Here is a 14,689-nt window from a genome sequence, read left to right on the forward strand (position 1 = left end):
CCATATCACTTATATTCAGTAAAGCACCCAAATCTTAGGACTTTTATCAATCAAATACACCCACATAGCCACCATGCAGATCAAGACGTAGAACAACATTGCCACCACCCAGAAGGCTTTTTCCTTCTGTTTTTCCGAGACAATAGTATCTTCCAGGGACATCTGCTGTTCTGACTTCCACCATCGTAGACAAGTTTGACCTTTACCTAGCCTGAATCATGCAGGACGCTTTTGAGTCTGGTGTCTTTCTCTCAACATTATGTGTGTGAGATGCACTGTTGCTTGTATAATAGCTAATTCTTTTCCATTGTGCTGTAGTATCTCAAGGCATGGATATACTAAACTGATACACATATTCTACTCTTGATAGCATCCGGGTTGTTTCCAGGTTTTAGTATTATACCAAAGCTGCTGAGAATATTTGATCCTTGGAGAGGATGGAGAGATAGAGGGAGGGAAAGGGCGTGTCTTTCTTTTTCACCTTTGGTGATGAAGGGAGTTCCTACTGCTGCTCCTCAGCTCAGAGGCCCAGTGTGGCAGGAAGTGGTGAGGTGGTGGGGAAGAAGAAAGAAAATGCTCAGTGCAGTGCATACGTGTACATGTGCATATGTGTGTGTGTGCATGTGCACGCATTGTGTGTGTGCGTGTGCATGCATGTGTGTGTGTGCATGTGTGTGCATGTGTGCATGTGTGCGTGGGCATGTGCACATGTGTGTGCACGTGTGTGTGTGTGTGGTGTGTGTGCGTGCATGTGCATCCATGCGTGTGCATGTGTGTGTGTGCATGTGCATGTATGTACGTGTGTGTTCATCCTTGTGTGTGCACACGTGTGTGCGTGTGTGCATGCGTGTGTGCTTGCGTGTGTGTGGGTTGTGTGTGTGCATGTGTGTGTGTGGTGTCCTCTCTCCCATCCCCTACATCCACCGCCAACTCCACGTTGAGGCTGGTAAATGGCCTCAGGAGGATATTCACAGTGTCATGATCATTCACATCAACCTGCAATGATTTTGCATGTGCACGTTGTGGTGTCGGCATGTATAATTGTGAGACTGGCTCAGATGGAAATCTCCTTCTCCACTTGTAGGCTGGTTATGATGGTGAGAGTATCGGAAATTGCCCATTTTCTCAGCGTCTCTTCATGATTCTCTGGCTGAAAGGCGTTATATTTAACGTGACCACGGTGGACCTGAAAAGGTAAGACAAGGCGTCTGCCTTACTGAAATAACTGTACCTAGTTCCCTACACACACACACACACACACACACTTTCTCTCTCTCTCTCTCTCTCTCTCTGAGACCTAAGGCCCACGGTGCTGCATGGGCACATCCATCCTCAGTTGGAGTCTTAACTGAAGCCCACGTTTGGGCCAAGCAGAGTCATGACAGGGTCGGCTGGGCTGGAGTCAGGAAGGAGCAGGAGTTGGGGTTGCCGTGAAGAACTTATTCCCCTGGTTGCTGGTCAGCTGTGACTCTCCCAAGCCTGTCTGAGCTGGTGACAGTGGAGATAATTAACTTTTTCACCTCTGTTTGTTGATGTGCCCCTTTGTGCTCCGTATTCACAAAGGGGCACATCAACAAGCCCATCATTTGTTAATGAATGCCTTTACTTTCATCGCCAGCAAGAAATTTTTGTAAACCCACACTCTACTTTGCAGTTCTCAAGAGCTGCTTCTCTTAAACTGGGGAGGACACGGCTAAGCCCTGGAAATGAGTCCAGATTCTCCCGGCGGCCCATAAACACGGCTGTTTCCTCCCGCCTAGGAAACCCGCAGACCTGCAGAACCTGGCTCCCGGAACAAACCCTCCTTTTATGACTTTTGATGGTGAAGTCAAGACGGATGTGAATAAGATCGAGGAGTTCTTAGAGGAGAAATTAGCTCCCCCGAGGTAGGCCTCAGAAAACTGGTGTTCGTAACTTGATTGTCGCTTTCCCCCACGAGTAGTCAATTCTACAGCTCTGGGCAGCGTGTGTGTGGTTTTCTGCAGCCCACGGAGCTCACTTCCTTCATCATACCCCTGGTGTAACCAGATTACAGTTCGGGGGCCTGGGCTTCATTGTGCTGCACCTGCAGCTTGGCAATCAGGGTTTGATGGCAGGAAGTGGGAGAACATGGGTCCAGGGTGGGTGATTGGCTGTATGCTAGACACCCTGCTGGAAGCTATGCGGTATGTGTTAGGAAGAAGTATCATGGATTGTTGGACCTCAGGGGAACTATTTCTAGTCCATCCCCTTCATTTTACTAGGGAGGGACCTGAGACCAGCAAGGTCAGGTGGGTTCTTGTGTCCCAGGACTGGCCACTGCCAGGAATCAACAACAACCACAATCCAAACCTCTCCATCCAGTGCCATTCTCCTAGATCGTGTGACTTCCCAACTTTCGAGAGGAAAAGGGTCAGGAAAACATTGAAGGAAAGCTTTTCATTTTCATACCCAGAGAAAGTTGTTTTTCTCCATTGTATGGTATTGTCTTAACTAGAACATCGCTTGTCTGTGATCCTCCAATCTTGAACTTTTCAAGGTATCCCAAGCTGGGGACCCAGCACCCCGAGTCTAATTCGGCAGGAAACGACGTGTTCGCCAAATTCTCAGCGTTTATAAAAAACACAAAGAAGGATGCAAACGAGAGTGAGTACCTCCCATCCTCCTGTTTTCTGTTTCAACACGGACTTGAGCCTTAGCACGGCAGCTCATGAGCTCCTGGGGCATTCTCATCTATGTCCCAGTGGGTAGAGAAGTGAGTCTGGAGATACAGAATAAGCTCCTCCAAACTTTGAATCTGCACGTGGGCTTCAAGAGATGGAATGCTTCTTTTGAGGCTGGGAACCCAGAAAACGACATTTTTAGGGAAAATAGTCACCACCCAGGTGTTCCAGCCACACCATGGGAATCATGTTCAATGATGTTTCTGCCAGTCCCCGCCTCCCCACAGGCTTTCCATAAATAGTTTTGAATAAATAAATGACTTCTAGAAGTAGCAATATTGTGTAGACAGCAGCAGTGTGATTTTCCAGGGAGGAGTGAGCCCTTTATTCAGATACTCTCCATCCACCTCCTGCCTTCCCAGCACCCATTGCTGGTTGGCCACGTCTCAGTGAGGAAGGGAAGCAAACTCCATCATAGCTGGTGAAAAGTGACACACACTTGCAAGACCTCTGTTTGTGATTTCTTGCCTTCCTGTTTTAGTTTATGAAAAGAACCTGCTGAAGGCCCTGAGGAAACTGGATAATTACTTAAATAGCCCTCTGCCTGATGAAATAGATGCCTACAGCACGGAGGATGCCACTGTCTCTGGAAGGAAGTTTCTAGATGGGGACGAGCTGACGCTGGCTGACTGCAACCTCTTACCCAAGCTCCATATTATTAAGGTTCGTCTTCTCTCCTGACACGTGTGCCGAGGACACGAACTGGGCTTTGTTTTGTTTTGTTTTTATTCGTGTTTGGGCCAGACATTTAAACGGTCTGAAATGTGGACACTTGGATTAAAAACACTAGTTCTGTTCAGGACAGCCGAGCCCCAGCTTTCGTACACACAGAAGATGGGCTTCGGGTGTTCTCGGGAAGTGCCTGGGAACGTGGCCCCACCTTCTGCTTCTCTCTCAGCCTGACTCACGCAGCCTAAAGAGAGGTTATGTGAAAGCAGCCTGAGGAATTTCATAGATTATACCTGGCATTAGCAATTGAGAATTAGAGATGAGGCGTGTGGAATCTGGGGCTGTTAAAATGTGAACTCGGTCAACTGTTGGTGACTGTAGGGCTCTACACGGCCCTTTCTAGGCATGACAGAGGAGTGTCCTGTTAGCTCTTAACAGTGACCCTTGGCCAGGTGCAGTGGCCTGTAATCCCAATGATTTGGGAGGCTGAGGTGGGAGGATCACTAGAGGCCAGGAGTTCAAGACCAGCCTGGGCAACATAGCGAGACCCCCATCTATACAAAAAATAATTTTAAAAAAATTAGCCGGGCATGGTGGCATGTACCTGTAGTCCCAGCTACATGGGAGGCTGAGGCTGGAGGATCACGTGAGCCCAGGAACTTGAGGCTGCAGTGAGTTAAGGAGGTGGCATTGCACTCTGGCCTGGGTGACAGAGTGAGACCCCATCTCTAAAAACAATTAGGTTATTAATTATTTATTTGAAAAAAATCATGGACCTTCAACATCCAGGGAGCAGCTGGCAGCTTTTGGCTGAGTCTCTGCCATATTTGGTGCCCTGCCTTCACATATAGTAGCTGAACATGATTTAAGAGCCATGAGTCATGTATTACTAGGGCTCAAAGACCTCCCAGACCAGTGGTTCTCCAACGTTAGTAGGCATACAAACTGTCTGGGGAGCTTTTTAGAAATGTGAGTCCCCAGACGGGGCGTGGCAGCTCACGCCTGTAATCCCAGCATTTTGGGAGGCCAAGGTGGGCAGATCACGAGGTCAGGAGATCGAGACCATCTTGGCTAACACGGTGAAACCCCGTCTCTACTAAAAATACAAAAAATTAGCCGGGTGTGGTGGTGGGTGCCTGTACTCCCAGCTACCTGGGGGGCTGAGGCAGGAGAATTGCTGGAACCTGGGAGACAGACGTTGTGGTGAGCTGAGATCGCGCCACTGAACTCCAGCCTGGGCGACAGAGCAAGACTCCATCTCAAAACACACATACACCCACACACACACACACACGAAATGTAAGTCCCCGATCCACTGCTTCCAAGCGTGACCCCTGGAGCTCCAAGCAGATATCCCCACACTTGGACTCCCTAGCTGTTGGTGTTTCTCAGCAAAGCAGCCCTCCCAGCCGCTCTATCACTTACAGAAGTCGAATGTGATTGTTATGATGAGATTGCTATGTCCTTGGCCCTTAGCAGCTCCAGATACCTCAGGAGGAAGCCCATGCCTGGCTCTGGGGCATTTTAATGATTAAAATCCTGCCAGGGCCGGAGCCAGGTGGTTGGTATAAGGGTAGGGGAGATGGAAGAAACACTGGGAAAAATAAGTCATGGACTGCGTGTTCTAATAACCCATTTAGTTAGCATTTAGAAATTATAAGTTAGCGGCCAGGCGCAGTGGCTCATGCCTGTAATCCCAGCACTTTAGGAGGTCAAGATGGGCAGATCACTTGAGGCCAGGAGTTTGAGACCAGTCTGGCCAACATGACGAAACCTCATCTCTACAAAACATTAAAAAATTAGCCAGGTGTGGTGGTGTGCACCTGTAGTCCCATGCATCCGGGAGGCTAAGGCACGAGAATCACTTGAACCCAGGAGGCAGAGGTTGCAGTGAGCACTCACTCCAGTCTGGGCAACAGAGCAAGATTGTATCAAAAAATATATAAATAGATAAATAAGTTACAGGTTAACTTCATACAGTCTATGGTGCTGAGGCTCCTGTGGGCACTGACCACCCTTGGTGACTCTGCTCCATTCTTTTGCCTTTGTCTTCCTGCATTTCTTCTTTCTATCCTCTTCTCTCAGTCCTGGCCCTGTTGCTCCCTTTTTCTCCCTTTCTTTTTGTGCTTGAGGTTACTGACTTGAAATGCAGGCCTTCAGGAGGTTGCCGATCCCTTGGGCAGATGTCTTTTCAATAGCCTTGCCAGTCCAAGGACATCCAAAATTTAATGAAAGCATCTCCACCCCTCAAAACCTGCTAAATTTGGGAGCTGCCTTCAACAGGATATTTATGTAGTTGTGTTTTGACTAAGTCCCTTCTGGTCAATGCTTTTTAGTCCCTACTGTGACCAGCATAGCATTGCAGAAATATATGAACGTTGAGGAAGAGGGGGAGAAATATCCCAGCCACAGAGCATTCGTGGCCCCTTGTGTAGCTCCCATGAGAAAAGAGGATTTTAAATTTCAGTAGAAAGGGTAAGCTTTACAGTGAGATCGCAGTTCACGGCTCCACTATAAGACCCAGCAGCAAAATCTACAAAGCCATTTAGCACTCAACACCCAATAGCTTAATGATCTTCCAGGATGGAGTACTTCTGCAAGGAAATGAGAATCAATCTAAGGGAATTATGGTAAAAGATGAGAGTGTGAAGGGATTTATAATTTATTCCCCTGCCAGAAACCCAGCAGAAACAATATAAAAATAGGGTATTAGCGTCATCTTTTGTAAAACTACGAAGGGATGACAGATCACCGACTTAAAGAGTGGGAAGCTTCTTTCAGTGGGAGGAGCCACAGAACCATTACGTGTTTCTCCATATCATTAGCAAAGTTCAGATTTCTCAAAAGGTAAAGGACACAGTCCTGAAATCCCCAACTCAAACTTCTTTGCTTGAGGACTAGAGCATGAGGCGGGCCAGGAGGGAGGCAGGGACCTTCCCAGTAGAGACTATTGTTGAGCTGAGAGCTCTAGGGAGGCAGAATTGAAGGAGGAACCATACAGAGGCACCATCTTTCTAGGCTGTGACCCAGCCCCCAATCCACAGGAACAGTCTGGAGGGGAAGTAAAGTGGGAGGAAAGGAGGGAAGTGTCATTTTGCATTGTGACTGCTGAGCAGAGAAAATAAATTAAGTCAGGAGAGAGATTACGAATTGCCCAAGCTTCGTTTTTAGCCACAGTGGCCTTCTGCCTAATCTGTGAGCCTCAGAGTGGAGGATGCCCTAACCCTAACCCTAACCCTAACCCTAACCCTAACCCTAACCGTAACCCTAACCCCAACTCTAATGTGTCTCTCTGGGGCAGAGCAGTGGTTGGTGAGAAGGTGCTTGGGAGCAAATATTCCAACTGGCTGGCCACCTGCCCTGTCTCACTCCCTTTGCCCTCCCCACTGCTTTTAAACAAATGATAGGTCCAGTAGATCTGCCTCATTCAAAGATGGCCAGTACCAGAGAGAATGCCAGTGAGACCTTGGTGTAGACAGAGTTGATTGAAAAGGAGGGGGTTGGAGGGAGGAACAATAAAGACAAGAAACAAAAACAGAAAAAAGGCAGATGGGAAATACATATATGATCAAGAACTGCTCCTCCAGCACATCAAAGAACATTTCATACAGAAACTTTTCTACAGCCTCAAAGAAATGAAAGAGAATATGGGCTTTTTGAGAAAAAACTCGAAGACAAGACACAAGATGTTGAAAAATACACTATCACAGAGGGGATGGCAATCAGGCTGGCAGAGATCAAGAAGAAAAGTAAAGACAAATAAAAGAACTGCAGAAATAAAAGTCCCGTTAGAAGTCGTAAGGCGCAGACAAAGACATTGCTGAAATTGATTTCCTCTGACATTCGCACACATCTTGTAGAGTTGGTTGTGGTATGTGGTGTGTGTTTGTAGCCTTGCTGTCAGTGATTTGGAAGACAAGCCTGAGAAAATCATCTAAAATCAAATGGGGAAAAACAAAAAAGGTGATTAGAGAGATCCCAGGTATACACCAGGGACAAGAGAACAGAAAAGGAAAAGGAAAAAAAAAAAGGGAGTGTTCAAGGAGGAAATGACTTGCTCTAAAAGATGACCTGAATCTTTAGTTTAAATAACATGCCATGTTAAACATAGCCCCAGAAAGAGCAACACACTGAGACATACTTGATACATTACTGAGCTTTGAGAATAAAAAATAACCCTTTTTGGCACCTAAACAACAATAATACTATAATAACAATAACAGTAATAATAATAAAAAGAATGAAATCGACTAAAGTCACTGAAATAGGGAAGAAATTCGGACTGGCCCCAGATGTCTTCATGAACCCATTACAAGTCAGAAAATTGTGGTTTAACATCTACAGAGAATTAAGGAAAAGGATGTGTGAGGTAAGAATTTTATATCTAGGCAATTACCATTTTTACCTAGACCTCTGGTCTCTTTTTTAAAAAGCATAAAATTGCTCTATGATGACATAATAAAATCATAATCAAAGTAAGAATCCGGAAACAGAGAAGGTATGTGAAGTGAAAGAACAGGCACTAAACAGAGAACTCCTTTAAATCTGAAACTGGTTCTAAGACCAAACAGTAGTGGGAATTATAGGGACAGAACAGAGTCAGAATATAATAAACTATGTTGTTACCACCATTGGAAGGAGGATAAGGGAGAAGAAATGGAAAGAATCATAGATACATAAACTCCCTCATCTGTCATCACCACGAGTTAACAGGCAGCATCTAAAATGAAGGCTGGGTGCAGTGGCTCACACCTGTAATCCCAGCACTTTGGGAGGCTGAGGCGGGTGGATCTCTTGAGGCCAGGAGTTCAAGACCAGCCTGTACAAAGTAGTGAAACCCCGTCTCTACTAAAAAGACAAAAATTAGCTGGGTATGGTGGTGCATGCCTGCAATCCCAGCTACTCGGGAGGCTGAGGCAGGAGAATCGCTTGAATCTGGGAGGCGGAGGTTGCAGTGAGCTGAGATCTTCCACTGTACTCCAGCCTGGGTGACAGAGTGAGACTGTCTCAAAAAAACAGAAAACAAAACAAACTTGATAAATCAAGAAATACAGAATTCCTATATATTTAAAGTCATATAGGAAACCACTGGAGAGTTAACATGATCATAAACCTTTTAAATGACCAGAAAGGGAGACACACACATGCATACAGAAGAAAGACAGAAAACCAAGTTCAGTGACACATTCAGAGGCATGGCCTTAAACGATGTACACAGGAAAGTTAAAACAAAAATATGGGCAAAGAAAAACCAGGTACATACAAACAAAAGAAAAGCGGACTTCTTAACATGAGTATCAAGAAGTTGGCATTCAAGGAAGAGGTGTCAAACAATTTAGGAGGCTCTTTGAAAATTATATGGTCCTTCTTTGCTGTCACATTGCATCAATGATTGCTGTCCTCCGAAGTCTGCGCAGTAAGTCCCGAAGATCTTCTCGTTAATCCCACACCTGCATCATGCAGACATCCGGGGAACCAGTGGGATGGGAGGCAGCGAAGCCGAACTGGCCTTTGTGGCTCCGGGTGTCTACTTCAAGCTGAATCGTGCCCTCCTCCCAATTCCTGTGTTGATATCCCAACCCCCAGTAGCTCAGAATGTGACCTTATTTAAAAACAGGGTCTTCACAGATGTAATTAGTTAAAATAAAGTCATACTGAAGTGAGATGGACCTAATCCAGGATGGCCAGTCTCCCTGCAAACCGGGGAAATTTGGAAACACAGACACAGGGAGAAGGCCGTGTGAAGATGGAGTTATGCTTGTACAGCCAAGGCACTGCCAGAAGTGGAGAGAGATCCTTCACTAATGCCTTCCGAGGATGCGTGACCCTGCTGATACCCTCATCTTGGACTTCTGGCCCCCAGAACTAGGAGTCAGTAAAATTCTGTTGTTCTAAGCCTCCCAGCATGTGTTGCTTTATTATGGCAACCCTAGCAAACTGGCACAGTCCCCAGTGTCCTGCACATCTTTCTGACTAATTCCCCAGCTGTACCCCTCTTGCTAGAGGAAGCATCTCACGCCGCTGTGTTTTTCGTGATGCTGTTTCTCGACTGCTTTTTCCTTACACCCACCGTCCCCATGAGGGTATGGATTTGCAACTGCTTTGTTCATGAATCTATCCTCTGCACAGGTGGGCCCTGCAATTAGACGATGCTCTTAGTGGCAGCATGATGGCATTCAGGAGGAATAAAATGCACAGATGTTTGGGACTGCAGGAAGTGAGGTTCAGCAAGTAGGAAGAAGAGAGGGCACCATTTAAATGGCAGATCCGACATGCATCTTTATTCACAAAGCACCTAATAACATAGTAGCACAACATATGGAAAGAATAACAGGCAACACAAGGAGAAATCCACCAGAGTCCAAAGCATACTCATGCCAGCGGATCCCAAGGCCCAGCTGTGACAAACTGGTGGGGACTATGTGCAGCCACTGTAGTGAGTCCAGGACCTTTAGAGCCCTCCCCACACCCAAGATGGCCCTATGCAAGTCAAAAGGCCGTGGTGGGTAGCCCGGATGACTATAGGATGACATGGGAAGCTGGGAAAGAATGTATTACATGCCTCAAAAGAATGGACTGTCTGACTTGGGAGCCTACCTTAGTAAGTTTCCCCTTTACTGATGATTTTCTCTTCATTTTCAGATTGTGGCCAAGAAGTACAGAGATTTTGAATTTCCTTCTGAAATGACTGGCATCTGGAGATACTTGAATAATGCTTATGCTAGAGATGAGTTCACAAATACGTGTCCAGCTGATCAAGAGATTGAACACGCATATTCAGATGTTGCAAAAAGAATGAAATGAAGCTGGGCTGTTTTCTGTCTTATTTTTCAGTTGAGTGAGAGAGGATATGAAAAGAGTGTGTTCTATGCATTTCCCCCAAATAAGTCCTTCACAAAATAACACCTGTAGTGGGATCCACTCAACCCCAAATGATACACGGCCTTGTAATTTGTCAACTCACTCATGTATCTGAATATACCAGTATCTGTTGCTAGACACACCAATTGTTCAGTTTATGTTAATTTATATCTGTGACATTCACTGACATTGGAATCTATGATATTTAGAGCACGTGTTTTTCATTTTAAATTTGAAAACAAATTAGGTTTGGGTTCAATTCCTTCAATTTTTAAAAAAACTGGTCTGTCTCTGAGAGTTTTTTGTTTTTTTTTTTTTTTTGAGACGGAGTCTCGCTCTGTCGCCCAGGCTGGAGTGCAATGGCGCGATCTCGGCTCACTGCAAGCTCCGCCTCCCGGGTTCACGCCATTCTCCTGCCTCTGAGAGTTTTTAAAATCATTGAGAGCCTGTTTTTCTTCTCTAAAACATTAGCTACATTTTTTTTTTCAAAATGAAAATACTGCTTTGTAATTACAAACTGAGACACACCTGTCTTGATATTTTAAAGCAATGTCAGAGGGTGTAAAGAAGGACATTTTAAAAATCACCTACAATTTTACTCCACTTAATTACTGAAAACTTACTGGAGAACATCTTCCAAATCTTCAGTATCTTGCTGTCTCTCTCTCTCTGACACACACACACACACACACACACAATTTCATTCATATATGGTATTGCATTATTTTATTTTAAAGCACTGGTGAGGGGACCTCTTAGTAATACCTGGATGATCATACACAGAGGACTTACACCATACGAAAAGATTGGGCACTGCAGTATCAGAGAAGATGCTTGAGGTTAGATTTTAAGGAGTGGGGAATTGTGGAGCCCACAGATGCGCATGCAAGGACCAGCAGGAACCGGAAGCCCTGGGTCACCCCCACTCTGCCTCATTTCTGCTTCCAGGATGCCACTGCCTCTGCTTCGAGGAAAGGCAAGGAGGAGGGTGCTTATCGGTGCCTCTGGTTCCAGCTTCCTGTCCTTGCTCCCTCCCCTCTCTTGGAGACTGTGCCTTCAGCAGGACTCTTAATATCTGCTGCAACTTGCAGAACCCTCCTGCCCTGAAACGTGAACCAAGCACACCTTGGTTCCTTCTCCTGGCGGCTCTCTCTGAGACCCAAGGCTGCAGTCCCTCAGTGCTGGTGGTATCGTGTGGGGCTAGCACGGTCACTGATGTTTTTCTGACCTTCATTGTCTCATCTAGACATCAAGCAGGGAAAATCCAGGGAGATTAAATTCATGGTGACAAGTCCTGGGCAGTTCTGGTAAATGGTCCGGTTAGGGAGGAAGTAGAAACTATTGACTCAAAAGAGTTTCTGGCTGATTTGTGGCTTTGCCTCCACCGTCCCTAACCAACCTCTCATCACAGCTTTGTGTGTGGGCCGAGTGCCGGCCTTAACCCCAGGCGTGGAAGAGAAAATGTGAGGTTGTTTAGATACTCATCAGGACCTCACAGGAGCTGAGCCTTATCGGCCAGAATGTGTTCCTCGGACATTCGCACACATCTTACTGAAAACCCTCCTGGTAGAGTTGGTTGTGGTATGTGTTTGATGCTATAAAGCTCATTTTTAATGTGCACACCTGCTCTAGGGGCAATTTATTTGAAAGAGAGTAAGATGCATTAACAGAAACTATCCTGGGATTAAGTGAAAAATGTCTAGCAAAAGAAACAAAGTCTTTAATAGAGTGATCTCTTTCTCCCCCCGCTTATGACTGCTGCAGTTTTACCCCAGCAGTCGGCCATCTTTGTCAACCATACGTTTTTTGGAGGTTGTGTCTAGCATGTGTCACCCTTGTCTATGTTGTTTCACATCTGGTTAGGGGGCAGATTTTAAAATGTAGTTTTGTAATGTTACATTTAAGCATGATGAATTATTAGACTACCAGATGTTACTAGTGCTAACTTTGTATTCTTAGACATTAAAATGATTGACATAAACTCTTTGTGCCTTGAAAAGGAAACAAATTATAAAAATGTTTAAATGGAACCAATTTCTTTAATTTTTCTTTTTTTGCATTCCCCATTCCCCATTTAGGTTTCAAGAAATAAAATGAATGGTATGGGCTTCTTTTAAAACGGTGAGGACAGGCCCAGCATAGTGGCTCATGTCTGTAATCCCAGCACTTTGGGAGGCCGAGACAGGCAGGTCACCTGAGGTCAGGAGTTCAAGACCAGCCTGACCAACATGGTGAAATCCCATCTCTACTAAAAACACAAAAATTAGTTGGGCATGGTGGTGGACGCCTGTAGTCCTAGCTACTAGGGAGGCTGAGGTGGGAGGATCACTCTAGCCTGGGAGGTGGAGGTTGCAGTGAGCTGAGATCATGTCACTGTACTCTAGCTTGGGCAACAGAGCGAGACCCTGTCTTAAAATAAAATAAAATAAAATAAAATAAAATGAAATAGTGAGAGCAAGTTTGAACCTGAGATTATGGGCATTTGAATTAGAGATAATCCATATTTCAGTTGTGAATCACAAAGGCATTTTAAAGGAGCCTTAAAGAGGCCTGCAAAGACACCCATGAACAGTCCTTGTCCAGGTGACTGGCATAGACAGCCTGCAGGGTGTTCCACTTTTACATGGAGTTGTAGGAAAGGGACTGGCTTTGGGTGGTCTTCCCCAGCCCCGCCCCAACTCTGCCTTCAGCTCCGCCCCCAGCCCACACCTCTTGATTCCCCTAAAAACCTACATGTGTGTAAGGAGGTAAGAAATATTCCAGGGCTGTTCTCCTGGACCAAAATCTTCATTACAGTGTGTTTTAAAAAACAAAATACATTTGTTCTTCAAGACATACCATACAAAATGTAAACATGGACAAATAGTGTATAAATTATACTTTTCAGGCTGTGTGGAAGTTTTTCTGGATGGAGAGGATTCCATTCTCAATTCTAGTTGCCCAAGAGGCCTGAAAATTAGTTTATAAAAACCCAAACCTTACCTTTTTTTTTTTTAGTTGAGACAGAGTCTTGCTTTGTCGCCCAGGCAGGAGTGCAGTGGCTTGATCTTGGCTCACTGCAACCTCCGCCTCCCAGGTTCAAGCGATTTTCCTGCCTCAGCCTCCCAAGTAGCTGAGATTACAGGGGTGTACCACCACACTGGGCTAATTTTTTTGTTTTTAGTAGAGACAGGATTTCTCCGTATTGCCAAGGCTGGTCTCAAACTCCTGAGCTCAGGCGATCCACTTGCCTTGCCTCCCAAAGTGCTGGGATTACAGGTGTGAGCCACCACGCCTGGCCTCCAAACTTTCCTTATAAACACAGAATGTCCTAAAGCAGGCTGGAAGGGAACATGAGAGCATCACGAGGTTCTACTTTGTGGATACTGCAGCATACGGAAATGCCATGACAGAATCTGCCCAGAAGAGCACTTTCAGAGACCAGAGGTCTCAATCATTTCCATTCTATAAGTCTACCTCTAGGAATTGAATATATGTTGAAGTCCTTCACCCCCAAGATGGGCGGACAGACAGACACACACACACAGTAGACACACATACGTGTGTACACCAATTTGTGACACCATTGTCACACACTCTCACATCCTCACAAGCACACTCCCACAGACAGACATTCATGCACACCCTCCACCCCCACCCCGCATGCAGGATGAGCTCCGTCCCCTCTCACCCTCCCCCAGTGGTAAGCAATAACTCACTCTTAGCACAACCCACCCAGCCCTCAAGTTCCCCCTTCCAGTGGTTCATAATTAGGCTTTGGAAGAATTTTAGATGAACGGCTTTAAAAAAATTTTTTTATTACTTTTTTGAGACAGGGTCTCACTCTGTCACCCAGGCTAGAGTGCCGTGACGTGATTTCAGCTCACTGCATCTCTGCACCCCGTCCCCAGTACCCCCTACCGCAGGCTTAAGCCATCCTCCCACCTCAGACTCCGGAGTATCTGGGACCACAGACACACACCACCACGCCTAGCTATTTTTTTTTTTTTTTTCATTTTTAGTAGAGACAGGGTCTCACCATGTTGCCCAGGCTGGTCTCAAACTCTTGAGCTCAAGCAATCCAGGCACCATGGCCTCCCAAAGTGCTGGGATTACAGGCATGAGCCACCATGTCCAGCAAGCTTTTAAAAAATTTTTTTACAAGAAAATCTCAACCCTTCTTTTATTTTACAGTTAAGAGAACCAAGATGTCCTTCATTCTAAGCACACATAATTCACAAAACCCTACATACATGAAATTGATGCACTGGGGGATGCTATTCATGTGACAAAATGACTTCTCTTTCCACATATGGTTGTAAGTCTACATTATTCTGTGGCCAGTTTCCCTTCAGACCTTGGTATTTTGGTTTAATAAGTTACATGCATTTTAGGGCATGGCCACCTTGTAAGGGATGTGTGGCCCCTGGTCACAGAAGGACTGACTACACTATTCTCCAGGGCCTTTGCAGGTCTGG

The 14,689-nt window shown here is 45.6% G+C and overlaps 1 protein-coding gene across 1 annotated transcript; it reads left to right on the top strand.

The window, feature by feature from the left end:
- Nucleotides 1-1,062: 1,062 nt before the first annotated feature.
- CLIC6 (chloride intracellular channel 6) lies at nt 1,063-10,176 on the top strand. Its single transcript, XM_011999140.1, has 5 exons — nt 1,063-1,194; nt 1,761-1,886; nt 2,519-2,625; nt 3,184-3,365; nt 10,014-10,176. Exons 1-5 carry the CDS (start codon nt 1,139-1,141, stop codon nt 10,173-10,175), a joined length of 633 nt encoding a protein of 210 aa, XP_011854530.1. The 5' UTR covers nt 1,063-1,138; the 3' UTR covers nt 10,176.
- The last annotated feature ends 4,513 nt before the right edge of the window (nt 10,177-14,689 follow it).

The sequence above is a fragment of the Mandrillus leucophaeus genome, unplaced genomic scaffold (genome assembly GCF_000951045.1).
Source record: "Mandrillus leucophaeus isolate KB7577 unplaced genomic scaffold, Mleu.le_1.0 Scaffold582, whole genome shotgun sequence".
NCBI classification, from domain to species: domain Eukaryota; kingdom Metazoa; phylum Chordata; class Mammalia; order Primates; family Cercopithecidae; genus Mandrillus; species Mandrillus leucophaeus.